Source organism: Solanum tuberosum, unplaced genomic scaffold, assembly GCF_000226075.1.
Source record: "Solanum tuberosum cultivar DM 1-3 516 R44 unplaced genomic scaffold, SolTub_3.0 scf00092, whole genome shotgun sequence".
In the NCBI taxonomy this organism is placed as follows: Eukaryota; Viridiplantae; Streptophyta; class Magnoliopsida; order Solanales; family Solanaceae; genus Solanum; species Solanum tuberosum.
Genome location: NW_006239019.1, coordinates 1,284,997 through 1,312,951, shown reverse-complemented (window position 1 = coordinate 1,312,951; position 27,955 = coordinate 1,284,997). Strand labels below are relative to the sequence as shown.

The following is a 27,955-nucleotide window of genomic DNA, read 5'->3' as shown; positions in this document are numbered from 1 at the left end:
GTACTTATCATGGGAATACATAAACAAAAATATTTAAGTTAAATAAAATAAAAGTTTTATTTTAAAAAATGAATAACTAAAGCTCACAAAGAAATATTTAAAAAGTTTAAATAAAGTGAAGGGTAATTTTGTAAACAAACAACTTGTTCTTAAAATTTATCAATATATATTATTTTGAATATAACAAACCAAACACTCAATAAGAAATAATCTCAGGATAACTTATCCCATCATAACTAATCCCAACATAACTTATCCCAACATAACTTATCCCATCATAACTTAGCTAGTGATTTTTTTTTTCTTCATATAGACTCCCTACTTATCACTATTAACATTAGTTTAAGATAATTTTGGGTTGAATATTCGTTGGTTAGATTTGTTCGCCCATAATAATTCTTGATTCTGATTAAAACGTATGATTCATGTTAAACTTTACGGTTAAAGTTAAAGTATTTTATTCTCATTATTGTTTACAAAAAGCACAAACTGTAATATTGATACCCTAATATATAGGCTAATACAACAAGTTTATACTTAGTCAAGGAAATTGCAATGAAGCAATAATAAACTTGATTACGTGCCTAATAAAGTTTAATTTAATGAATAGTTGAGTAGTACTACTTTATGAAGCATAATCTAAGAATCTATTGTCAGTTCAAGACAAAAGCGTGTCCTTCACGCATTAAACTTGTGTCCATAATGACTAACAAAATTAGGCGACGATTGCGGTGAGATCAATAAAATTTGTTAGGTCTTAATTTTATGTTTGATTTTTATAAATAAATAAAATTCTTGTAGGAAGTAGTTTCTTCCTTCCTAGACCTTACGTGACACAAATTCAAATTAATCGAACTCTTCAAATAAAAATCGAATACCGAATTAAAAATTAAAATAAAGAAAGAGGAAATGGAATATACAAATCATTTTTTTCTAAGACTAATATTTGTTCAACAACTCAACTCTAATATATTTGTTGGGTCTCAGATATTCTACAAATACCTACTAAACCAACCTAATCTTACTTATTGCTATAATATTCAATTATTCGGAGAGAAATAATGATGACATTTTTATAATATATAAATAATTCCACAGTTTTTTTTTTAAATAAATTATTTTTAATGATTTTTTTTGTCAATTTTCTCGAGTATAACTCCAGTAGACTTCAAACTTACTAGTGTAAATTGTACTCTGCGGGAGTGCATTCAGTATGGAGAATTTTTTTTTTCAATTTTCTTATGTTCGATTAACTTAAATGTTTTGACAATTTTTTTTTTGAAATGGACTTTTAAAAGTCTCTTTTAACCTTACCATCCCATTATCTGATCCACCAAATCACCCTCTTTTAGGGCCGGGCCTCCGAGTTGATTCTTAGGGTCAAGTCTCGAGGTTGGGTATTGAGGTCATAATCAAGGGTGAACTAAATTCCGGAGTCTTAATGTTTGAGACATATTATTTTTGGTTTTTTGAGACACTTACAATTACAACATTAATTTTTCGTTTTTTGTTTTTATTTGTTGAAGGGGACCATATGACATGGAAATGGAATGGGACATTACGTTGTGAATCGAACATAATAATTCTTGAATATAAACTTAAAAATAATACTCCTTTCGTACCTTGTTAGTTATCGTGATAAGGTTTGATACAACCATTAATATTAAGAAAATATTAATAAGGAGTGTTGTTTAATCAATATATTATCCTTTATTAATTTTTTAGTTTTTATTAAATTAATTTTAGAATAATTAATGTACATGACAAAGTTGAAAAAGACAATTAATTTTCTATTAATTATTTAAATTGCCAACTATTTTAAAACAAGTATTTTTATAAATAACAACTAAAAAGAGACGGATGGAGTAACAGTGAATTCTGAGTAGGATTTGAGACAAGAGAATGTTTTATTTTTTTTAAAAAATCATTTTCATAAATAAATTATATTTCCTCTATCTTTTCTTTTAATTTGTAGGGAGGAGAGACATACAAGTGTGAGAATAGGCATTGCACGATTTTTATATAATTAGTAGTTTAGTACTATATCCGTTCACTTTTAATTGTCATAGTTTTCTCTTTTAGAGTCAAACTATAAAAACTTTGACTAATATTTTACAATGTATTTTTCATCATATTGATATGCAAAAATTGCAATTTATAGTACTTTTCGTATAGTTTTTGAATATTTAATTTTTTTTGTTTAAAATATTAAATTAATGTAATCTAATTTAACTTTGAAAATTAGTCAAATTAACTTTCGAAAAGCACAACATGACAAATAAAAATAGACGGAGAGAGTAGTATTTGATATTTGGTACTTCATCAGCTTGACTAGTCAAGACTCAGATAAAAATATGTACATACAAAATACGATTAAGTCGAGAAATTTTGAAATCTAATATATGTAACTAATAAAAAAACGTTTTAACCTTATATATTTAACGTAATATTTTGACAAAGGATATTTAAATGAACCTCTTACCGCTATATTAAAAATGATTTTTAATGGTAATTTATTAACGATAATAATTTAATTATCAATAATATATATATTTTTAGCAGTAATTAACATTCTTTGTAATGTCCCTAAAATTTATAATGACATTGAATCTAATAACAATTAACTAATGTTGATTAAAATTTTAACGCTCTTATTAATATGTATATTTATTATTGCTAAAAGTTTTTTTTGATATAATAATATTCTCTATTGAAGATTTCTTCATTTATAAAAAATAAATTCTAATTTTATAAGTGTATAAGTTATGATAGTAGATTATAAAGTTTTTGGTGTAGCACCCCTTGGGATTATAAATGATTTATGTAACACATGCATATTAGACTAATTAAATGCAACATCGTGGTAACCACTTGGAAGTTTGGACTTTGGACCCCCACCGCTTTTTACATACTTTGTTCGTTTCTATTTATTTGTCAAATATTTTTTAATTTAATTTTTTTTTACTCATCATTTTAATCTATTAGTTAGAAGATGTGAAATGGTGAATTCACTATTTAATTATTATTTTTAGTAAATGTATCAAGTCAAAATTTAACAAGTAAATAGAAACAGAGAAAGTAGTACATAATTCCTTCAAATTCTTTTAAAATCAAAGTCAAGTAAATGGTCATACTAACATTCAATTCCCTTTAATTACTTAATCTCTATACATTAATTACATACACTATTTCTATTCAAAGTGGAAATTAAGAAGTACTCTTCTACATTTAATTTCAAGATTCTTGCAATATCTCAACTTTTTAATTAAAGAATGAAGGAGATAAATGCACAATTTTCAATTACATTGCATCACTTGAGTAAAAACTAAGAAGTAGTAGTACCCTTCAATTTAATTTCAAAAATCCTACCACAATTTGCGTATATTCTATACTCTACAGACTTCACTCTCGTACAGTACAATATGGTTTCTACACAAAGATCAATTTTTTACCAACTACTATTTGGTTTCTAAATTCAAAATCCAATCTTGAAGAGTGGAGGATCTGTGAAAAGATTTCTGTTTTTCTGATCATAAGAGTTTGATTTTACATGTGAGAATGTCAGGTAAAAGCAAAGTCAAAAATAGAAAAATTCCAAACACAGTCTGTGAATTCTTTTTTTCTTTTTCCTCTGTTTGTTTCATTGAGCAGTCTTGTTTTAAAAAGAAATCAGCTTTTTCCAGAAACACTGAGTTGTTGTTACTTTACTTGAGCCTGTCATAATCTTACTTGTATGTATATCTATCTGTATTTTTTCCTTTATTTTTATACAGATCTTTAAAATGTATTTTTAAATTATGTATTTAGAGTTGGTCTTTAATCTTTATTTTAGTGATAGTGAGATGAGTCTTGAGTAGTCTACTTTTTGTCTCCTTCTCCCTCTTTCACTCTCTATCAAATTCTTTATTTTTATTTTTTTTACTGCTACATTCCCCATTTTTGTCTCTCATTTAGAGGGACCCCTCATCCTTTTCTTCACCTTTTTAAGAAGTTTGGGTTTCTTGTTGTGTGCAGCAAAAAATGCATCTGGTATACATATAGCTCTCAGATCAAATCAACCCACTTGAAGCAATTCTTGATGTAGTTTTGTGTCTTTCTTGGCTGATTAGTTGAGGTATGTTGCTTTTTCAGCTCAAAGTTTTACTTGTTTTTAAGCTTTTTTGTTTTTGTGCCCAAATTCTGAAAGTACCTATTTCTGTTTGTTTGTAGTTAAAAATTGAATCTTTGTGCATAAATCAGAGAGAGGAGAAAAGGGGTTAGAAGAAAACCTAAAGTTGTGGAAGAATTAAAGATCTTTTTTTTTGGGTTAAAACATGAGGGATTTTCCTTCTTGTTTTGGGGAAACTGGGGTTCAAGTAGCTGATTTTTCATCATCAGGTGCTAATAAGGCTGCTCAGAATTTGGTAACTTGTGTTTATCAGTGTAAATTGCGTGGGAAATCTTGTTTGCTTAATGTTACTTGGAGTAAGAATTTGATGGGTCAAGGTCTTACTATTGGGATTGATGATAATACAAATCAGTGTCTCTGTAAGGTTGATATTAAGCCCTGGTTGTTTTCGAAGAAGAAAGGGTCAAAGACTTTAGAAGCATATTCTAGGAAAATTGATGTATGTTGGGACCTTTCGTCAGCGAAGTTTGGATCTGGTCCTGAGCCATTGGAAGGATTCTATGTGTGTGTTGTTTCCGAAAGGCAAATGATTTTGCTCCTTGGTGATATGAAAAAAGAAGCTATCAAGAAAACAAGTGCCACCCCTGCTGCTTGTGGTGCTGTTTTTATTGCTAAGAAGGAGCATATGTTTGGTAAGAAGGTATTTAGCACTAAGGCTCAGTTTTGTGATAATGGTCGAGTCCATGATCTCGTGATTGAATGTGATACCAGTGGCACCAGTGACCCATGCCTTGTCATCCGCGTGGACAGTAAGCCAATGATGCAGGTAAAGAGGCTAAAGTGGAAGTTCCGTGGTAACCATACCATGTTGGTTGATGGCCTTGGCGTAGAAGTGTTTTGGGATGTCCATAACTGGCTTTTTAGCACATCCGTTGGAAGTGCCGTTTTCATGTTCAAGACCAACATTTCAGCAGAGAAATTATGGGCAACACAGCCCATATGCGATCCCCAAACACTACATTGGTCTTGGTCGCAGAGATTCAGAGAGGCTCAGTCGCATGATCTTGGTTTCTCGCTCTTTTTATATGCTTGGAAAAACGAATAGTCAATTGATTGGATTCAACCTTGAGTTCTAACGTATACTTTAGCGAGCTGTGATTTATTGACTATGAAATTCAATTATACTTTCATTTTATATACTAGTTAATTTGTTCTTTTCGTATGTTTAGTTGCTCAAGCTGTGAGCCAAGACAAATATATAGACATTTTTACCGGGTTGATTGTAAATTGTTCAATTATAGTTCCTTTCATTTTCTTTTCCAATTTACAAGGAGAAGAATATGGAATCCATTTATTCTTGGTCAAAGGCTTCCTCTTGTTGACGTCTTTGTATGGCTGTGATTGATCTAAGAAATATTAACAAGCAATTGGTATCTGCCTTGTTTCAATAATCTCTTCACTTGGTCTATTTCTTGATGCAGGCGGAATATACCTTATCCCAGTCCGATATATATTGTTATCGCTTGCATACTGATGATATACACATATGTTGTTTTGACATGTCAACTTTGATATGACCAATTCCTTGCAGGTGGTTCAATTGCTAATGAAAGTTGATGGACTGAGACCCTGTAGGAATGGTCTCAACATATGCTGTTTGCAGCAGACAATGTGGTATAAATGCATCATACGAGCAAATAGCTTCTTTGACCCTCGATGCAATATAAGGATATTGGTATGTGTTGTATCTTGTTAGTTTTTGTGTATTTGAAGTGTAGATAGATTGTGACTGTTGACATTGCTGCATTGAGATTAAGGGAGTTGGTTGGACTGAATACGGCTAGCTGTCTTACATGATGTTAAATCCATATTTCTTCATTCCATAGTGAAAAAAGCTTAACATACCCCACTTCTCTTGGACACTGTATATGTTCACTTATCCATGGGAAGCACTAAAAATCTTCAACAGATGTAATTTGCCCCTTCAGCTGTTACACAAGCATTCCCAACTAGATTATGTATTTTTTTTTAGAAATATAAATTGTTTTTTCCATTTATCCCAGACTTTCGTTTCACCTATGTGTAGCTGAAGCCATAGGTTGTTTTTTCCCCATAAATCCCATTTTGTTCTTTAATGGTATGGTTCTCCCTTTCTCGACCTTTCAGTTTTATCATAATCTTCTCAAGGCATGGCAGCGTGGGATCGCTGCAACTGCATTTCTCCAAGAAGTTAGTATTTTGCTTTCTAATTTTGATGTTGGTAGACGGTAGTTAATGTTCGTTTGATTATATGTAGGTGACTTACATATTTCTTGATTGCGTACATGATAGGATTTGTCGGAAACATTTTATGCGAAGTATGAAAAGATATACGGAGTAATTAGTAGCTATATTTCGTAATATACTTCATGCATCAGTTGTTATCTCATTGAAAATCCCATTCAACTTCTAAAAAATTCTCTCTTTCATATGTTTCTTTTTTTTTCTTAGATTGATTTTTTTGATGATGATGTGTCCAGTCAACTTTCATTCCTTAAGTGATCAGTCGCTCTCGTTCCTTACGTTACCAGGCTTAGTTCGCATAGCTCAGAGCTTGAACCTGTGACTTAAGTCACAAGTCTGTCAACCTTTGCCACTTGAACTAAGCCTTGGGGCTTGATATTGACCCTTGTTATTTTGAGGTTACATCTAGTAGTTAGAGTTTGCCATGATTTGGTACCACTCAGTTCACTATAACCCACAAACAAGGTGCTGGGTGAACCTGCCCACTAAGGTTGGAGCACATAGCTCACACACTAGGTGTTGTAGCTAGGACAGGGACTGGGATCTCCAGGTTGGTACTTGGTCTCAACCACACCGTTCAATCATTCCCTCAGATACTCCACAAGGTCCTTTTTTGTTTCTATGTTATTGCTTATTAGACCTTAGTCCTTCCGATGCAACCCAAATTCACTCTGTGATAGACAGCTGAAGCGCAAACATCCAACATTGTTTCCTGCCTTTGGATTTTTAGATCAGGCCTCCAATATGCTGATGCAGCAAATATTGCAATTATGATATTTCCTTTAGTGTTTTTACAAGTCTTAGAATTTGATCTAATCCACTATCATCAACGTCAATGTGAGATCTCTCTCCATCTCTCAAGAGGATTTATCCAGGGTATTTCTGTAATGACTTTGCATGGTCAAGAGAGAAGCTGTGAAGGGTTGAGTTAAGTTGTTGACCAGCCATTTCACAAACATGGATCTATTTAACTCATAATGAGCTTGTTTAATGACCCCATAAGCTAATCTGTTGCTTTATTGGCCCTTCAGGCTACAAGGACAGCAGTTTCCAATCTTAAGACCCAATTTGCAAATTCTAGCATCTAGCCTGTTTTATATTATACAAATTACATTGGGTACGTCGTCGTTGTTTGCTTGCATCATTCATGTTTTAGATTCTTCTTGGGATTTGGATATAATGTGCCCATAAAGCATGCCCTTCATTGTGTGAAGGATGGGCTGCTGGGATTTGCTTATGTTTTGGATTCTTCTTGGCTCCCGGGATTTGTCTATATGACTCTTCATGTTATTAACTGATTCTGTAAAAGTGTTAATGAATTCCGCAATTCTGCAGAGCAATACTTGTTTATTATGATTTGAATTGTCGATAGTGATGCATACTTTGATTAATCACATATTTCTTGTAACAAACGTGAAGTATGTTTTATCTAATATCATTTTATTCCATTAAAATTCATAAGCAACAAGAAAAGTAAAAAATAAAGAGCAACATTATAGAATAGCATAAACTCTATGAAACAACTAAACAAAATCATTGTGAAAGTGCAGAAATTACATGTTGATGAGTGGTTTTTCCGGCAGTTGCCACAATCTTAAACCCACCTTCCGGCACCACCGGAGTTGAAGCATTCCAGATAAGCTCATTCCCTTCCCAATCAGTAACAACGCCCTCAACCACCGGAACAAGTGCAAGAAAATCGTAAGGATCAAGAGCGCAATCAACCATAACATCAACAAAACCCGAAGCTAACTCACCAAAAACAATGCAGTTCCCATTGAACAACCTCTTACCCACCTTCTTCGCAAGACTATCATAAGCTTTCTTCGCATCATCGTTGTAATTCGGAACCGTCAAATGAACCCTAGCTTTATCCATATCACAACAATCCACTGTAGAAACTTCTTGGCCATTAATGGTGGTTCCTTTCCCCTTAACCCCAACCCATCTCAATTTCAGAATCGGCTGATCAATGCACCCAATAATTGGCTTTCCATGATAAACCAACCCAATGAGAATGCCGAAAGCACAATTATCTTTACCCACAAAACTCGAAGTCCCATCAATTGGGTCCAAAACCCATATAAATTGATCAGGAAGAAGCGCAAAATCACGATTGTGCCAACCAGTTTCTTCCCCATAAATCGAATGAGAAGGAAATTCTTCAAGAATGACGGAAACTATGGCTTGCTCCGCTTCTGTCGGCACAGGTGACTGGTCCGTCGCCGTCCTTTTCCCTGAACTGGAATCTTGCGGCGTTGGAGTAGTATTTACGTACTACTTCGGCAGCAGCATCAACAGCTTTGTTGACAATTTGGGTAAAACGATTAAGCTCCATGTCGCTCAATGGTGTGCTAGAGATTGTAGCCATTGTGCTGATGATTTTTGCTTCAATGGCGATCAACAAAAAAAATTACTGTAAAAACTAACGCGATGAAAAACAAGAACGGCAGAATATTTATTTTCTTTATAACAAACTCGTTAAAATAAATTTTGAGTCCAAAGTAATTTTCCTTATTTATAACTCATTTAAATATATTTTTTTAATCCTAGAAACCTGTTGTTGCTATTCTTTGGGTGTACATGGCATAAATACACTTTTATGTAATAGTTCCGTTCGTATGACGTGACTAGAAAATTACGTTAGTATACCACTTAAGATAACATAATCACTAAAAATTTCTACCATTTGAGTTGATTATAAAAATCTCCTTTTTCCTTCTCTCTCTTAACATCCGGATACATCACTCCACCTCTATATGATACATTACAACTTTATTTGTATACAATGTATCTGGTACAAATGTTATTGTTGATACATAACTCTGATTATCTCAAACCTAAATCAATATGAATCTGATTTATAGTTATGTATTTGATACATAACTCATGTATCGTTCGCTATGTATTGGGCGAAGAAGCAATGTGCGAGTTCTAAGAAACTCAGGATTATTGTTATTTGGAAAAAAATTGGGATATGATGTAATTAATATCCAAATTATTGGTTTTTCTTTTAATACTTTATTAGTATATATCCAAAAAATGTGTTCAATTTTGAAAGATTTTCGAAAACACATTTTTTGAGCCCGCGAAGCTTACTCTCATTGCTTAAAGGCTTTTTCAGGGCCCAACAACAGAAAATCAGTCTATTGGCCTAGTTATTGTGCGCCTCTATAGGCTCTAAAGGTAAAGAGTGACAAAATTGATAAAATAGTTACTTTTACTAAATGTATTATTTCACTTATGTATACTTTCGAGTTTCGATTTTAAAACTTAAATCACTATTTCACTTATGGTACTTATTTTAGTAGTACTTATGTATACTTTTGAGTTTCAATTTTAAAACTTAATCATTATTTCACTTATGATATCTAACTATTTTAAACTTCAGAAAATATTCAAACACTATAAAGACTTAAACTATTCGTGGATCAGTTTTAAATTACTTAAGAAACTTTTCAAATTGATGTCGATTGAAATAATAGCTAAACGCCCACCAAATTATTTTTACTCTAAAGTGTTTTTCTTTTTCTTTGCATTATCAAATACAGGAACTATTGAATATTTGTAACCTAGGAATCATCCATTAACAAATAATAATCATTTAACAACAACCACGTTATCATAAGAACAATTCAGCATAAAATTAAATGAAACGTTTGAAAGGGACTTGTCTTGTGAATTATTATAAACAGTAACAATAATTATTTCCCTCCCATTTTGTTTTCTTACGACATGTGCCATTCCTAAAAGAAAAGGTTACATAATCTTGTAGTACATTGATTTTTACATGACCAAAAACAACCAATTATGTCTTGGACCTGTGTGTATGGGGGTATATATTGAAGTCACTTTCATAATAATTGTCCTTAGGCTGGAAATGATAGTACATGAAATTAAATGGTGATGGGGAAATTTATCCTCTAGCTGGACAACTAGGCCACTCATAAATATATTTGCTATTTCTACTTTACCTTTTCCTACGTTACAATATCGTCGAAACTCACTTATGATTCGACACATGCATTTTGGATAACTTACATATGGATCACATACCATCAATACAAATTAATTTATATATCTTTTCTCTATATATTTTATTTCTTTTACACTTTTACTCACGTGAAAAACAATTTTTATTTATTTATGTATATATATAAAACCATTGAATCCTTCTGATCATATAATTTATTTTAATATAATTATTGAAGTGTGTAAAGAAATTGATTTAGGTCACATGCTTATAAATATATATATATCCTCCGTCCACTTTTAACTGTCATGGTTTCCCTTTTTTAGGGTCAAATTATAAGAACTTTGACTGATATTTTATGATGTATTTTTTTTTATCATATTGATATGTAAAAAATTGTAATTTATAGTACTTTTCGTATAGTTTTTGAATATCTAAATTATTTTGTTTAAAATATCGAATTAATGTAATCTAATTTAACTTTAAAAATTAGTCAAATTGACTTCCAAAAAACGCAAGATGACAATTAAAAATGGACGAAGGGAGTATTGATATAGGGTGTTTGGTAAGTCATTTTTTTTCCTTAAGAAATAAGCAAAATGACTTTTTTAAGATTTTTTTTCTTACAAGTAACATTATAAAGTCACTGGCTCTGTCCCATCCTCGAATCCACATGACTCCTCACTCCACCCAGCCATAGTGTTTTTCTACATTTTATAAAATAAATATTTATGGGTCAATATTTTTCATTGCTTACTAACCAAATACTATAAAATATTGTAAGAACATTACCTTTTTTAAAATAAAAATAAAAAATCTTTCCACCAAATTAAGTTAATCAGGCAGTTAGATTGTTGTGTTTGATAGTTGTAGTTAAGTTACATGTGTTGTGTTATAGTACTAGGTCGCTTATTAGATTTGAAAGTTAGTATGTAATCACTAGAGGGTTGTTTTTCCTTTTGAGGGTGCATGTAGACTAGTTAGTGTTTGTCGTTGTTATTGTTGCTTATATTATCTATATATATATATCATCGTTTGTTATTTAATGTGTATCGACTATCGCACTGTTATGTTGTTCTTGTTCCTTTTTTGTAGGTTTCGCTATATATATTTTCTATAGTACTGCTTTCTTCTTCTTTGTATTTAAATTTGCTGCTATTAAGCTGAAGATCTTTCAAAATCAGTCTCTCTGCCTGCATAAGATATTAATAAGATCTATGTATAATACCTATCTTTTTCAAACTCTATTTGTAAAATTGCAATAGAAATATTATTGTTATTGTGTTGGTACAAAGATTGTCACAATATCTTGTGCATGTGCAAGCCACACAAATTAAAGAGTAGTAGTAGTATTGCATGGACGATAAAAATAATTCATATATAGTCATTAATTGTGGACCTACTGATCATCGATCTCTGTCACCTCATGCAGGTGTCAAGCTAGTATAGCCTGTCAGCGTGGGCATACAGCAACAATTCACTTTGTCTCCGTTGTGAACCAAACTGACTACATAAAAGTTTATTGATTGGAAGGAATGAATAAGATCGAACGATCCATCTTCATACATTATACAGAAGCGAATTTAAAATTTAAATATTTTATAGTAGCTCCTCTCTCTTCTTCTAACATAAGATGGCCTAGCTGAGATGGATTTGATTTTCCAACAACTCTTCAAACATGATAATACACGAACTTATTTGGCTTAATTATCTTTGTCTTGTAGGTATCCCTCATCTACACGCCTAACGGATAACTAGTTTTGTCACATAATATTAATATACAAAACTTGGTAAAATTTTCTAAGACAAGGGTGTCACCCTGCGTTCGCAATCTTATATTTAACATATAAACTACGTCTGAAATTTTACATGATATTGTTATCTAAAAATTTGACAGTTACACCCCCACAATACTTGTTAGACATTTCAAAATAATATAATGGAGAACTATTATTGGACGGAGAAAATATGTAATGAACGAATTTACCCGTATGAAATGATACAATGAATGCTAAAGTTCCAAAATCATAGCATAGTAATAAGGACCACAATTAATTGACTTCTAACTTGTAGCGATGGAAGGCTTAACGGCTATCGAAGGAAGTGAAATTACCTTCACGTCCTAACCGGACAATTTACAAGAATGACCTTACAAATAATTATTTTTTTATCCCTCTTATTATATGCACTTGAAACCATCATTTAAACCATAAAACTTAAAAATTTACAAGTCAATCAAGTTCTAACTAATTTCATATATGTAATATCTAAAGTTTTATGTAGATGAAGTTCAAATATTACTACCTCAACTTCAGTCATACGTTTTTGAATTCAGTTATCTTTGAATAATTTCTCAACTCAATCATATGAAAATTCAGACACTACATGTATATTTTTTCTTTTTTGGCAATGTGTAGATGTTCAAAATTTAACATATTAAATAATTGTGTCCAAATGAGATATCCCATGAAACTTTTACATAGCTCCTTTCCCTATTTCTTCGGGATTGTTTGATATACGAGATAAGATTAAATATAAAATTGAAATTATACTATATCTACAACCAACCAAACAGAAAGTATACATTTAATGTAATTTTAATCGTGAATATTCCACCTTATCACATCAAACTTGCTATTTTTCATCCCACCTCCTAATTAGTAGAATAAATTAATTTTGAAATTATACTTTCAAAATAACTTTGTACGCGAACAGAACAGTATGGACTTGGTGCTCTGTATCCACGAAGGAAAAGAAAGAGAAAAAAAGTAGAAAGAGGGTAGGGAATTTAACTGGTAAAAGATATGAGAGGGCGCCAGAAGTAGTATAAACTAGGTGTCTCTCACAAAAAGTCAAGACTTTTCATTTTCAGTAAATAAATTGTTTGCTAGAAATAGCGGTCACAATTCTGCAACATGGCACTATGAACGTTATCTTACCAGTATCTATTATTTCTGGTTCTTACTCTCTTCCCTGTCACATTTACAAAGCTAACTTATTCTCCACACTTTCTGCTAAATTTTGTAAAATGTATTCTCTTTGGGTCTAAGCTCATCACATTTCAGGTACTTGTTAACTCTTAATTTACTACCATTTTGATTGAATTGCATACTGATAATATTTTGTCTTTTTAATCTTTATTCAACACCCTTTTGACTGAATTGCCCACTTTTTTTTTGTTTATTTGCTTTAAGGTGAAGAATTATGTTGTTTTGACATGATAGGTATACTTGAATTACATTGTACAAACTGATAGGGCAGTCTTTTTTTTTTTAGAGGGTGGGGGGTCCATGATCAATATTTTTGCAGTTGAAGGAAAAAGGCATTTGCATGTTCTATGTGCTGCATGAAATTCTGTTGATGACTGTTAGAGTGGGTCAAAGTTCCATATTGGTTGGGGAATGGACTGATGGTCTGTTTATATGGATTTGGACAACCTTTCCCTCGTGAGCTACCTTTTAGGGTTGAGTTAGGTCCAGATGTCACATCTTTACATGGTATTGGAGCCAGGTCCAAATTGTCATATCTTTACATGGTATCGGAGCCAGGTCCATCCCCGTTTGGGCCTAAGGTGAAGAAGGTGTAAGAGTAGTCCAAAGTCCCACATTGATTGGGGAGTGGATTGGTGGTTTGCTTATATGGACTTGGGCAATCCTCTCCTCAACTAGCTTTTGGGGTTGAATTAGGCCTAGTATCTTAACAAGGACTGGTTTTTTTTTTTGAGTTGTGGGTTGATGATATGTCAGTTGTATTGTGATTCTGTGTGATAATCCTTTAGTTATTAGTCTCTGCTTTGCTGTTTTCTACTGGCTAGATGTTAATGATTTAGTTGAAAAACTTTAATTTTGGGTGTTTTGATGTTAGTAGGTTGTGTTTGAGTACTTTCGCAGAAATGGAAAACCAAAGGAGATCACTTGATGTCTTTGACCCGGCATTGACTCATGATGGTGCAAACCTGGCTAGTAGTAGTAGAAATGAGGGTATTGATGTGCAAGAACTTTCGATGAAAGGGGCGGAATCTGGAAGTAGGACAGGAACAGACAAGCTAATGAACAAGTGGATGGCTTTTGACCCCAAAGGAAATGACCAGAAGAAAGGAGAAGATAAAGGCAATGCAGATAGTCAGATCCCAAGTGAAACCAGCATATCAGAGAGGGCTGCAGAGTGGGGATTGACAGTGAGAACAGATGTTGGAGAAGGTAGCTTTCATGCAATTAGCAGAAGTGGACAAAATTCATTTGCAGATGGAGAAAGAAGCAAGAATTCAATTGGATCAACAAGGACATCCGAGGAGTCGTATCAAGGAGCTGAATTCCCTAGAGTTTCTCAGGATCTGAAGGATGCCTTAGCGACACTGCAACAGACATTTGTCGTATCTGATGCCACAAAACCAGATTGCCCTATTGTTTATGCTAGTAGTGGCTTCTTTAGTATGACTGGTTATTCTTCAAAAGAAATTGTTGGAAGGAATTGGTGAGAATTTTTCGCTTATCCCTAGTGTTTTTGCTTGTCTTCCCGTGAATTTTGGCAATTTATTGTAGTATATCTAGGCACCGTGAGTAGAGTAGTGATAAGACTCATATATCGATCCTTTATTTTGTTCAATCCTTATGTAGCTTACGAGGTATAAGAATGGAATGTCCAAGGTAAACGTTCATGTCTGGACCTCTTTGATCAATGAGTTAGAAATTTGAACTGTACAGTTCATAAAAATGGTTCTTGTTGTACTGATTTGCATGTATCTTGGCGCAAACTTTGTTCTTCTGTTTACAATATCTTACCATCCTCAAAAGAAAGAAGTCCTTATGGTTGATCAGTAACTCAAGGCTCCTGTCATTTAATATAGGAAGTAGCTGGAGATCAGTTTCAAACATTGCATAGGAACCTTTTGCTAAGAGCGGAATTAGAGGTTTCAATTAACAGACAGTTATTTGGTGCATGAAGTTTAATTATTTGTCTCAAGTTTGCCCTTGTATCTTGAGAACAATTTTTCAAGTGGTGAAAGGAAACAATAGTGCCGAGCAATTAGTTTCTTGTTGCTTCTTTTTTTCTTTATTATTTTTATATTCTTTTGATCCTGACATCGTTCAGCCGAGGGTCTATCAAAAACAACCTTTCAACCTTCTTAAGGTAGGGGTAAGGTCTGTGTACACTCTACCTACCCAGACCACACTTGTGGGATTACACTGGGTTTATTGTTGTTCTTCTGATCCTGACAGTGCAAGAGAGTTTATGTTTTACTTTCAGTAGTATTCCCTTATTTGTACTTATTTGATGATATGGATGCTGGGAAAAGGAGTTGAACATGACCTTGACTTGTTTGATGCAGTCGCTTTCTACAGGGGAAAGAAACAGACCAGAAAGAAGTAGCAAAAATCCGAGATGCAGTGAAAACAGGGAAAAGCTACTGTGGGAGGCTCTTAAACTACAAGAAGAATGGCACCCCTTTTTGGAACCTGTTAACTGTCACCCCTATAAAAGATGACAGTGGAAAGACAATCAAGTTTATAGGGTAAAGTTGCTTATGTCCCTATTGTTGCTAAAGCAAATGCTTGGGTGACTATCTCAGCTTGAATTCAGTCTAAATGTTTTCTTATCCTTTATTTGGCCCATTATTTTAAGAATTTGCTACTTCAGAATCTTCTTCTTGAGTAATGTATGGTGCCTCATTAGAGAACTTGTTTAAGTTGTTCAACTTGAAATCTAACATGACAAACTTTACATATCTGATATTGCTTCAGTTTCAAGTTGTAATCTATGAGAAGCATTGCCATCTAATTCAGATAATTCCTTTATGACAGAATGCAGGTCGAAGTCAGCAAATACACAGAAGGCGTTAATGAGAAAGCATTGCGACCAAATGGTTTGCCCAAGTCTTTAATCAGATATGATGGTAAGTAGAAGTGATTGAGTCTGCCTCTGATAGCATTGTTCCTTCATTTTGAAATCCTTCTCGTTCATTTCTCAGCTCGTCAGAAGGAAAAGGCTTTAGGTTCCATTACAGAAGTGGTACAAACCGTGAAAGGTCCACGCTCTCATATAAAGTCTGGTCAGGATGCTAGTTCCGGAACTGATAAAGAGAAGCCACAAGTAGATTTTATGCTTCCTAAAGCGGCCGATACTGAAAGCAATATGAGTACACCTGGACGATATACACCTCAGTGGGACACAAGGAGTGATGTGTCTCAAGAGTTTGGTAAAAAGTCCAGAAAATCTTCACGGCTTTCCTTAAAGGGGTGAGTGAGTCCATTGACTTCAACTTTTTCACTCTAACTTCAGTCCGCACGTTTTTTCGTTGTTTAAGTTTTCCTTATAAGATGCCTGTGTTCTGGAAATGTAAGCAGGATTTTGTAAGCTGAAAAGCTTATTAGCAGAATTAAGCTTCTTACCTACTTGTAAAATTCAGTCATGGTATTACCTCATGCAGGTCTAAAGGAAGGTCCTCAAGCATCTCTTTTCCGCTAGAAATTGAACAGAATGTTGGTCCTGAAATAATAATGACAGAAGAAGTAGAACGTACTGACAGTTGGGAGCGTGCTGAAAGAGAAAGGGACATACGTCAAGGAATTGACCTCGCAACGACTTTGGAGCGTATTGAAAAGAATTTTGTGATTACAGATCCCAGACTTCCTGATAATCCAATTGTAAGATTCAGAAAAAGCTAGTTTGTGCTAAATTCAGATTGTTGCACATTACATTTGACTTTTCCCTTTTAGAATATCAATGAGCTTATATGAAGATGCCCATACCTCCATTTCTCCTACCCGTTGTCCTCCCTGTTTGGCTTATATACATTAGCTCAGAAGCTATTGGAATAACAGTAGCCAAACTAATAACTTAAAAGCAAACTTAAATGTGAGACATACTGCTAGAGGACATTTAACATTCTCTCATCATATTCGTTGCTGGGTTACAAGGCCTCAGCTTTTGCCACTTGAGCAAGGCCTCCTAAACTTCCATATTTGATTTGACTGACACAGATATTGCAACAATAAGGAGAGCAAATATAGATGATTATTTGTGCAATCAAGAAAACCTAGTGTAATCATTCGAGAATTTACATAGACCATCATTTGCTGCAAATGGCCCTAGGTTGGTTTCATCCCATATTTATTATAATATCTATTTCATATTAGAAACTTAATAGTTTTAAAGAACCCTCAAACTGTCTTAAAGGACAATTTATTTGGTACTGGAACAAAGTGTGCATTAGTATCTGACCTAACTAGTTTGCGAAAGGGTTAGTTGATTGATTGATATATATATATATGTATGTCTCATAATTAAGTCAAATTGGTAAATTTTATCTTAAATTACTTTTGTTCTGGAAACTGAAAGTAGGATTGTTTTTTTTTTCTTCAGATATTTGCTTCAGATAGCTTTCTTGAACTGACGGAGTTCACACGTGAAGAGATCTTAGGAAGAAACTGCCGGTATGAGTTGAATATTGTTTTATATATTGCATTGCAATAGTTTTTGGAGTTCCTTTTATCATGGTCTTTTCAAAGTTGGATAACTGTAATTAAAACATATGGAGTATTGAGACATCTCTTCAGTTTGATTGAAGAAGGTAGATATTTGTACTTGGAGCATAAGGCTCAAACCTACTCTTATAATAATTGCAGAAATTAGAAAAATAAAACACGCATTGCCTGTACGATCTACGTAGAGACTTAAATAGTTGTAGTCTATTGGAGGGCAAGCTTATGCCACTTGCCGGAGCACAGTTTTTCTTATTTTTTCCTTCTCTCCAGTGAGTGCTCTGGAGGCACCAGCCTCTTTTTGATAATCATTTCAGAGGCATTGTGCCACTTACCAATGATCATTGCAGCGATTCTGTGCCTCTTTTGTGGCCTTTAGGCCACACCATGTCTCTTTCTGGTGACTATTTGGCGACATTGTTCCCTGTAGCCTGTAGGAGACAATCTGGCGACACCATCAGCATTTTGCCTTTTTCTAGCTGATCATTCCGTGGCACTACCCCTCTTTCTGCTGACTGTCCGATGGCGTCATGCCTTTTTTGTAGTCAAGTCCAATATCATTGTGCCTCTTTTCAGTGACCATATACATTACAGCCTGCAAGCCATTATTTTAGCAAACCAACTGGTGAGTTTCCAGTGACCATAACTTCTCCTGCATGATTCCTTTGATCAAGAATTTTCCAGCAAGATTCCGATGATTAGAACTTCTCTGTCTATTATCTGGAAAGATTTTCCAGCAGCTGCTACCACTTCCGCAGCTATATACTTTTCTTTATTTGAAACAAAAAAAAAACTCAAGCTGCTTTCTCTACTTCGAATTTGTGGAGGTTTATTGGAATGTTAAGTGTTAGTGTTAGATTGTTACTGGAATATTGGAATAGTTAAGTTCTAATGTTTTGTTTAATGTCCCACGTTTGGACGAATATCATAAATGTCTTGTGTTAATACCTATAAATAGATGTGTCTTGTATCCCTTGCATTGTCAAATCTTCAAGAAATCTCTTCCCTTGGTTTTTTCTGAGGCTAGTAAGTATATAGCTGGCTATCTACGCAAAGAAACAACGAAGCCTGATAATTGGCTGTTTTATGGCTTTGCTCTTTGATTTTCTCCCACCATGTGTAGTTGATCTTATAAGATTTCCTATTCTTCAGATTTCTTCAGGGACCTGAAACAGATCAAGCAACAGTTCAAAGGATCCGAGATGCCATAAAAGAACAAAAAGAAGTTACTGTGCAATTAATTAATTATACAAAGAGCGGTAATCAAGTTCACTTTGTAATTTTCAGAAATGAAATGCATTTTGTCTATTAGCTAGAATTTACTTCACATGCATAAATATTTTCAGGGAAGAAGTTCTGGAATTTATTTCACTTGCAACCTATGCGTGATCAGAAGGTGATCTTTACGTCTACTTTCCTTCAACATGTTGTAAGAAACTGAGAATTATCTTTTATTTGGCTGATGTCTGCACTTTACATTTGCAGGGAGAACTACAATATTTCATCGGCGTTCAGTTAGATGGAAGTGATCATATGGAACCACTAAGAAACCGCCTCTCAGAACAAACTGAACAACAAAGTGCTAAGTTGGTAAATTTTCTGTCACTTGTCTTTGTGGAAGCTGTACCAGTGATGTTATGGTCAACAACTAATAATTAGCATATGTTCTATCTTTTCTTTATTTATTTTCTGTATTGTGATAGCCATCCATTTCTAGTCAATGTAGTAATGAATAAAAAAATTGACCCCAGTTTGTGAATATTTGTAAAGGGAATTGTGGAAATGAGAACACAAGTCTTTCGACCTGACAAAATTGCAGATTATTTTATTTTTCTTTCCTTTAATGAAATTGAAATATACAAATGCATCCTCTCAAAGAATGGTAAAACTAAACATTATCACCTAATTAAATGCTAGAACTTTTAGAAGCATGCATATGTAAACAAAGCATAAACACTTGACTTTTTCTTTTCTTTCCATCAAGACAAAATGAACTTGGATGTTCGATTGTGTCACATACTCCTCCATCACACAAATTTAAGGTTGCCTGTATGAATCCTTTGAACAGGGATGTTTCAATTACAATTTTAGTTTCGCCGCTTGATCAGAAATGCATCCAATGCAATCTTAACATGCTTGGTTTAGTGTTCTGTAAATACTCTTTTCATCCTGATTGAAGTGATCTACTTTCTTGAGTCTTGTCTTAAGTCACTCCACTTTTCCCAAATGACCTTGTGTAATTCTCTTTTCAAAAGAATCATGCCCAAAACTTGACCTGAGTGTTGATAACATAACACGGGTGTCCAACATTGCGAAACACGACAACATGGATCAATGGCTCTTCGCAATGATACCATGTGAAGATATGACCCTTGAAACTAACTCAACCCCAAAAGCTAGCTCAGAAGGGGATAATTACTGAAATCCATATAACGAGACCACAACCGATTCCCTTAACCAATGTGGGACTTGATTGGACGAAGGGGTAACTTAATAATATCCAAATAGTAACTAGGGCTTGTCAAATTATTTTGTATCTCTAATTGGAATATACAGATCTTTTCAGTTACGGTTAGTAATCAACAGACATATCTTGCAGGTCAAAGCCACTGCAACAAATGTAGATGAAGCAGTTCGAGAACTTCCTGATGCCAACTCGGTAAGGTATTCCTTTCACTCTGAATTGGATCCATATAATCTTTGTCATGGGATTTTTTGTCTGATCCTGATTGTTATGCATAATTATCTTTTTCATGGTTAGTGCTATGTTAAAATGTTCATGCCTTTACAATGGACAACAGAAGTTATATCAAAACTATCTTTTTAGCATTTTATCGAGACCATTGTCAAAAGTTTTTAAGATAATAAAACTGACACGAACCCTTTAATACTTTCAGAGACCTGAAGACTTGTGGGCTTTGCATTCTCTACCTGTCTATCCGCGGCCTCATAAGAGACACAGTGCTTTATGGACCGCAATACATAAGGTACACAATCTTTTGTGTTGTCCCTTAAATATCTACATTTTTTCCTTTGACTTGGGAGAACTGCTGATATTTCTTTGTTGATGGTTCAAGACTATGGCTCATAAGATATGCATATTGAGTACTAGATCAAGTAGGAGACATTTTGTACCCAGTAATGTTTATATACCCCTGTGTCTGTAAATGTTGAGACACTTGAAACAAGGATGTCTCCTGCTTTTATGCTATTATTAAGTATGAGGTTCTACCTATTAAAGCATGTAAGACAGAAGAGACACAGGTACTCAACAGTTAAAACTATCCTTTTAGTATTTAGTTTAAACTTTCTACTCTTCTTTTCGACATATATTAACTGTTATTCTCGTTACGTTTTGCATTCCTTCTCTCTGTCTCTCACTCAACTGTTAACCTTGCAGGTCACAGCAAATGGTGAAAGATTAGGGCTCAATAACTTTAAACCAGTTCGACCTTTGGGTTGTGGAGATACTGGAAGGTATGCCAATCATTTCTTGTTATTTGTTCGCATATTCTCCAGTCCTTGTTGGCACTATCTTCAACCTACCTTTGCGATAGTCTTATGACATCCTACTGCTTTTTCGAGAATAAATTGTAGAAATATTATTGTGAGGACTTATATCTTTACTGTAAGGATGACATTCTTGAAGGAGCTCACCACAAGAAGGATAAACAAAGACGACCAGGAAGACTCTAAATACCATCTGAACAACTAGCCAATCGATGGTTAAGAATTATAAGGGATCAATTCATAGAAAGATAAAAAGGGATCACTTAAAATAACTGGGTCCTTCTGAATATTTTCTTAGCTGAAAGGCTCTTTAGTTTCCATTTCTACAAATCATATAGTAAGTTTATTTGTTAGTGCTTGCAGAACTTTTAGTAGGCTACTATTAATATCGCACCTTCCACTTACCTTGATGGTGCACCTCTTGTTTCACGATTTGTAATGCTGTTTTGTTACTTTATAAAAATGCTTCGCATGATATCCAAGTCATAAGAGATCTCAAAGCAGTGAAAATTTCCATATGTAAAAGATATTTTTTTTTGTCTGAGAGGGTTTATTCTGTTCTTTGCAGTGTCCATTTGGTGGAACTGAAAGGTACAGGAGATCTTTTTGCTATGAAGGCGATGGACAAATCCATAATGCTCAACCGTAATAAGGTCTGGATGCCCGAGATTTTTTTACTTCATCAGTATGTTGAGCATATAGTATTTCCTAGAAAAAATTGATTTAGATACCATGCTGTTTCATTCCAATCCTTGATGACCTTTGGATTTACATTCCAAATCCATGACATCACATTCCCCTTCCTACATCAGGATATTCGCTCCTACTAAAATAAAGGGGCGTAAATGATGAAGACTAAAAAACCGATTTAAGGTGGCATATCTTCTTTTATTCCTTGTATGAAGAAAAATTCATGTTGAATAATGTACAGGTACATCGAGCATGTGTTGAAAGGGAAATCATAGCTCTTTTAGATCATCCTCTCCTTCCAACACTATATTCATCATTCCAGGTAACTGTCTAACTAAGACCATTATCCTGGTGCAGGTTTTATTTAAGATTATCTGTAAATATGCATGTAAGTCTTGTAGTAAGGCCACAGTGAAAACACTGAAATATACCCGTATGTTCAAAAATACAACCCCACTAACTAAGTCCTTTTTCACAATATATTCAGCACATATAAGATTTAGATATTATTATGTTTCAAGCTAGGTCAATCAATTGAATATATCCTTTTTCTTTCTTTTTTATTGGGAATTTTTGCATCAGTAAACTGTCTACTTGCAGTAACACGGCCTTTTTCTCTTAATGAGTTTCAGGTTTTCTTTCAAAGCTCATATTTGGTTAAAGATGACACTGTGTAACTTTTACATTCGCCAAAAACCTTATAGAGCCTGCTGAAAACACTTTCCTGTGTTGCCTTTGAGTGTCTGAATAATACATTATTTTGCGTTGTTTGAAGAGCGTTATACTGATTTATATGAATTAAGAACTGAAATGTTCAGACAAGCTAATATGCACATTTTTTTTATCAGACAGAAACACATGTTTGCCTAATAACAGACTTCTGTCCTGGAGGAGAATTATTTGCTTTGCTTGACAGACAGCCTATGAAAATATTTAAAGAGGAATCTGCAAGGTACTTCTCTATTAATTGCACTTTCTCCACACTGGAGTAGATTGAGCTATATAACATCTTACACGGTTGAAGATGTATTTTAATTCGGTGTTACGAAACACAGCTTCTTCATATTCATTTGTCTTTTATTAAGTAATGTTTGTAGTTATTTCCAGTTGTTTATTTCCTCATTCTCCTAGAATAGACTCACTAGTGAGAGAAAGTCGTCATGACCTATGAGTATTTATTTTTTATCTGAGTTTTTATTTTTGTAGAAACATTTCTATGCTTGAAAAACGAAAGAGAATCTTAGATATGTTTAAGCAGTTATTTAAGGACTAAAAATTATACACATAGATGTCTGTGTATATTTTGTACATTTTTTTTCAGATACACATGCAATCATGTTTATCAACTAATGTATTACCAACATTTTTTTCCAGGTTTTATGCAGCAGAGGTCCTAATTAGCTTGGAGTATCTCCATTGTTTGGGTATTATACTCTTTCAATTTTTTTGTTGAGGTCTATCCTGTAGAAGTACTCAAATTAGATCAATGATCGATTTTCAAAATACTTGTAAAAATTTGACATAGGAAAGACTGGTAAAGAACACCAGGTAGATGAACAGAGTTTTGTGAAAGTAAAAAAAGGTAGCACAAGTAAAGTCCTTAGTATAGAAAGAAATAATCATACTTAGAAACTTCTATTCGTACTACCACAAAATCAAGAATATTTAATGTTTAGGTAAAAGATAGAGGGGTTCATCAAGAGAGACATAGTACTAGGAGCTTCCATTTCTATCTTCATAATATGATTTATGTTCTTTTGTTTTGTCTATTCTGATGTCACAGGAATAATATACCGGGATCTGAAACCAGAAAATATCCTACTTCAGGCTGATGGGCATGTCGTACTAACAGACTTTGATCTTTCTTTCAAGACATCCTGTAAACCTCAAGTACGCTTCAGTTTCGACAGTTCTCTTTACTGTTCATCTTAATTTCCCACTTAATGAACTTCTGCTTCTGAAGAATGATGATATCTCACTTATTATGTTACATTTTTAGGTTAAACTTATATTCAAAGTATTAAGTAGTAAACGGATGGTAAACAGAAGAAAAGGAGAAAAAGGGAAACCTCAGAACTATTTATCATTTTGATTAAAGCAAAATATTGTTTTTGATAGCGTATAACATTTTTTTATTGTGCTTTCTCTTTAATCTTTGACATCTGGTTGTTATTACCTATTCATATTATTAAAGTGACAACTATTTCCAGGTTATAAAACATCCTCCCTCAAAGAGAAGGTCTAGGAGTACTCCACCACCAACATTTGTGGCAGAACCAGTTTCGCAGTCAAATTCATTTGTCGGTACTGAAGAATACATAGCACCGGTATGTAACTATCACAGAAGTTGACGTTTGTGCGATATATACTCCATCCTTATTACAAATTAAATTGTTCCATGTCTGGAGTAAAACATGGATTTTCCTTAGAATTTGCTTCTTTTGGAGAGATAAACACAACTTGATGAAGAACTATGTACAAGCAATTATCTGTTCTGTTTCTAAATCACATATACCAATTGCAAATCCTACTAATGAAACCTACGAATCACAAATCCTACCAATAAAACTGCTCAGAAATTTACTGTACTATAGAATTGCTTCTTGGTTCCTAATTCTTGACTATATTTCCCTTCATGATATGTTGACACTTATAGTTTCTTTCTTTGCCTTTTGTGAAACAAAATATCATCTATCAGCGAGAGAAAATTAATTGTTTGATGTAATTCTAAATGACTCAGGAAATCATCACAGGAGCTGGCCACAGTAGTGCGATCGATTGGTGGGCTTTAGGTGTGCATGCAACAAATTCATGACTTTTAGTTCAGTCCATTGTATTATTTCGTGCACTCGTATTATTGTGATGCTATAATAATATGCATTGCATTATTTTTCTTCATGCACTTCTACTTCTGTAAACTCTTCTGTTTGGAATGCAGGAATCTTGCTTTATGAGATGCTCTATGGGCGTACACCATTTAGAGGAAAGAACAGGCAGAAGACATTTTCCAACATCCTAAACAAGGACCTCACTTTCCCTAGTAGCATTCCGGTATAGTCAGTTTGTTTTGATATTATTAAGACGGTCTTATGTCTTGCTCTACTTTTTATGAGCTAAACAATACTCCTTCTAGTCCATATTAAGTGAATTGTTTTTCATTGCGGGGGGAATTAAAGGAAACTCTGATCTTGTTTCTAGTCTGAAACAAATGAAATCATCTATGTATCTACGTGTTGCAGGTAAGCCTTGCAGCTAGGCAGGTGATCCATTCATTGCTAAATAGAGATCCTGCCAGCCGTTTAGGATCAAATGGTGGTGCAAGTGAGATCAAAGAGCATCCTTTCTTCCGTGGAATAGCTTGGCCTCTAATTCGGTGCATGGTATTAAATTCTTCTTACCTCCTTCCAAAAGATTGTAAATTTCAGTTGAATTCGAGCTTTTCACCAAGCCATTACACATGATCAGAACTTTCTGTTTCGTAACAATGCCGTTTGTTGCATATATGTTGCTTGGCTACAGACTCCACCACCACTAGACGCACCGCTTCAGTTAATAGGAAAGGAATCAGGCAACAAGGAAATCGACTGGAATGATGACGGAGTACTTGCTCATCCAATGGACTTATTCTAGAGGTTTGCATCCAACATTAACTAGACAGACACCATAACTCTGTTTTCATAGCTATGTCTTTCATCTTATTGACATCTATGCTGGAACGCCTAAATTTGCCTTCCCACAACGTAATCTGCCCTTCTTGTCGATTGTCCTGTGCGTTCTAATTTCTTAACACTCTCTGTTTCAAATCACTCATTTGGCACAAACCTCCCCTCATGAGCTAGCTTTTGGGGTTGAGTTAGGCCCAAGTGTTATATCTTCACAGTTTTGATGTATGATCTTGATGTTCCAATCATTCATCATCCAAAATATGAAGTTAAAAACACTATGATCAGAATTCACACCAATGCACGTATTCTCAAGAGCAAATGACTCTTTTTCTCAGGCTGCATTAAGGAATCATTTTGCGCGCCTTTGTGTAATTTTTTTCCACACATGTAAATTGCAGGATTTTTTCAATCAACCATAAAGGACATGTATCTGGAACTAATTATGTGCAGTACTAAAGGAGGGACGGGACGATCTTTGTGATGAAGAAATTTCATAGATATTGTATAGAAGCTTGTGTTTATCCCCTCTTTTTCGATATTTTTGCTTTCTTTTTGGCTTTAAGGACCTTGTTCTTGTTTAAGTTTGGATCCAAGGAAGGCAATTTACGTACATAGAATTTGTAGAATGGCGTGAGTAATAGGAAAATCTTCCTTCAAAAATTAAGAATCTGTATTTGTAGGTTTTCTTGGTAATTAAATAAACTTGTCTACTACTCTTGTATCATATGATAAAGATGTATTTGAGGCAAATCAATGTACCCCTCATAAATTTAATATTCTAGCTCCGTCACCTCTAGCATCTATATGCATACCAACTTAATAATGAGAGTATGTCTAATTTATCGACTTACTTTATCATATAATTTATACACTTTAAAGATATATTAAAAAATAACCATATTAAGATCTGTTATTTATTATTACTACTTTATTAATCTCTCCAACGGAAAGAAATTTGATGTATATGATAAGAAAAAACATAACAAGAATTATCAGTTAAACTGTGGGAAGTATATGATATATATATATGGACTTACCTATAAAATAAATCAAAATTTATTTATGAAGTAAAAAAGCGAAAGTTAGCAACTAACAAATTAATAAGGGGAACGGATCTGAAAAATACTTCAACTTTGGTCGAAATTGTTGTTATGATACTAAACTTTATGGAGGACCTTTTACCCCTGCACTATTTAGTAGTGTATTTTAAAGGTATATATGTGCCCACGTGGATACATTATTATTTATAATGATGCAATATTTATGATGTCCACGGTGGGCACATATATATATACCTTTAAAATACACTGTTAAATAGTGCAGGGGGTAAAAGGTCCTTTCCAAAATTCGATATTGTTACAACAATTTCGATCAAAGTTCGGATATATTTCAGAACCTTTTCCAAATTAATAACACTAATGAAGAAATAGCAGAATAAAAATAAAATGTTCGTATTTGTAACTTCTTTATTGATATATAGAAATTAGAACTCAAAAGGAAAACTAAAAAAATGTACGTTTATGACAAATTCGTTCCTACTCTACTTATATTTTAAATAAATCTAAAATTATAATTTAGAATAATTTTTTTGTTAATGGTAATCAAGACTCAAAAATCAGTATACATAATCAAAAATAGAAGAGAGTGAAATTCAATAATACACTTAATTAAGCAGTGCACGTAATATTAAACTACAAATTAGAGTTTATAACAAATTTATATAAAGAAAAACTACTTCATTTATACTTTGAATTAACTTAATTACAATTTAACATAAAGTAAAAATAAAATCCGGTTAAATAATTTTGATACTTGATGTATAAGTTAAGTCGCAAAAGTTTCCATATTTTAGTTCAATAACGGAGTAATTTATTTTTTGTAGCTTAAGAACTTCCATATATAGTAAATTCCTATTCTCATTCAAATTTTGGCAAAGATTAATATTTCAAAGTTACTTTTGGAAACTTACATACACCTATTCCCATATAAAATAGGAGAAACTTAGGTTAATTTTAGTATATAATAATGAGATCTTATTATTAGTTTCTTTATTACTACTTTTCAATCATTAAAGTTCAATTAGTGTTCTAAGAATATGACGGTATACGACACGAAGAAGAGGATGTATGATAATAATGATCTTACCATTAATGTGAACACGTTGGAGAAAGACAATAAGGTTCTTCGGGCTGCGATGTTGAAAAAACGCTACGCCAATGTCATCTTCAAGTCCCAGCAACAAGTT

At 33.5% G+C, this 27,955-nt stretch overlaps 3 protein-coding genes across 5 annotated transcripts; 2 read left to right on the top strand and 1 right to left on the bottom strand.

Moving 5' to 3' along the window:
• Positions 1-3,901: 3,901 nt before the first annotated feature.
• On the top strand, positions 3,902-6,232 carry LOC102597851 (uncharacterized). The gene is made up of 2 exons (XM_006347731.2): positions 3,902-4,114; positions 4,210-6,232. Exon 2 carries the CDS (start codon positions 4,314-4,316, stop codon positions 5,211-5,213), a length of 900 nt encoding a protein of 299 aa, XP_006347793.1. The 5' UTR covers positions 3,902-4,114; positions 4,210-4,313; the 3' UTR covers positions 5,214-6,232.
• A 1,692-nt stretch (positions 6,233-7,924) lies between these two features.
• Positions 7,925-8,762, bottom strand: LOC107060700 (bifunctional phosphatase IMPL2, chloroplastic-like). Its single transcript, XM_015308886.1, has 2 exons — positions 8,573-8,762; positions 7,925-8,523 (listed from the first exon to the last, which is right to left on the bottom strand). The coding sequence occupies exons 1-2, from the start codon at positions 8,760-8,762 to the stop codon at positions 7,925-7,927; spliced, it is 789 nt and encodes a 262-aa protein (XP_015164372.1).
• Positions 8,763-13,194: 4,432 nt separating this feature from the next.
• Positions 13,195-26,484, top strand: LOC102597308 (phototropin-2). 3 transcript variants are annotated; one of them, XM_006347729.2, is made up of 24 exons: positions 13,207-13,429; positions 14,232-14,837; positions 15,694-15,876; positions 16,166-16,257; positions 16,333-16,600; positions 16,792-17,008; positions 17,727-17,797; positions 18,998-19,104; positions 19,192-19,241; positions 19,331-19,435; positions 20,445-20,504; positions 20,743-20,832; positions 21,246-21,322; positions 21,924-22,008; positions 22,287-22,367; positions 22,894-22,997; positions 23,420-23,469; positions 23,829-23,935; positions 24,256-24,372; positions 24,786-24,837; positions 24,984-25,096; positions 25,285-25,425; positions 25,565-25,677; positions 26,109-26,484. In XM_006347729.2, exons 2-23 carry the CDS (start codon positions 14,257-14,259, stop codon positions 25,673-25,675), a joined length of 2,862 nt encoding a protein of 953 aa, XP_006347791.1. In that variant the 5' UTR covers positions 13,207-13,429; positions 14,232-14,256; the 3' UTR covers positions 25,676-25,677; positions 26,109-26,484. The 3 variants fall into 3 exon arrangements, with proteins under 3 accessions (XP_015164412.1, XP_006347791.1, XP_006347792.1); XM_006347730.2 differs by having other exon boundaries at positions 14,229-14,837; XM_015308926.1 differs by lacking the exons at positions 24,984-25,096; positions 25,565-25,677; positions 26,109-26,484 and having other exon boundaries at positions 13,195-13,429; positions 25,285-25,393.
• The last annotated feature ends 1,471 nt before the right edge of the window (positions 26,485-27,955 follow it).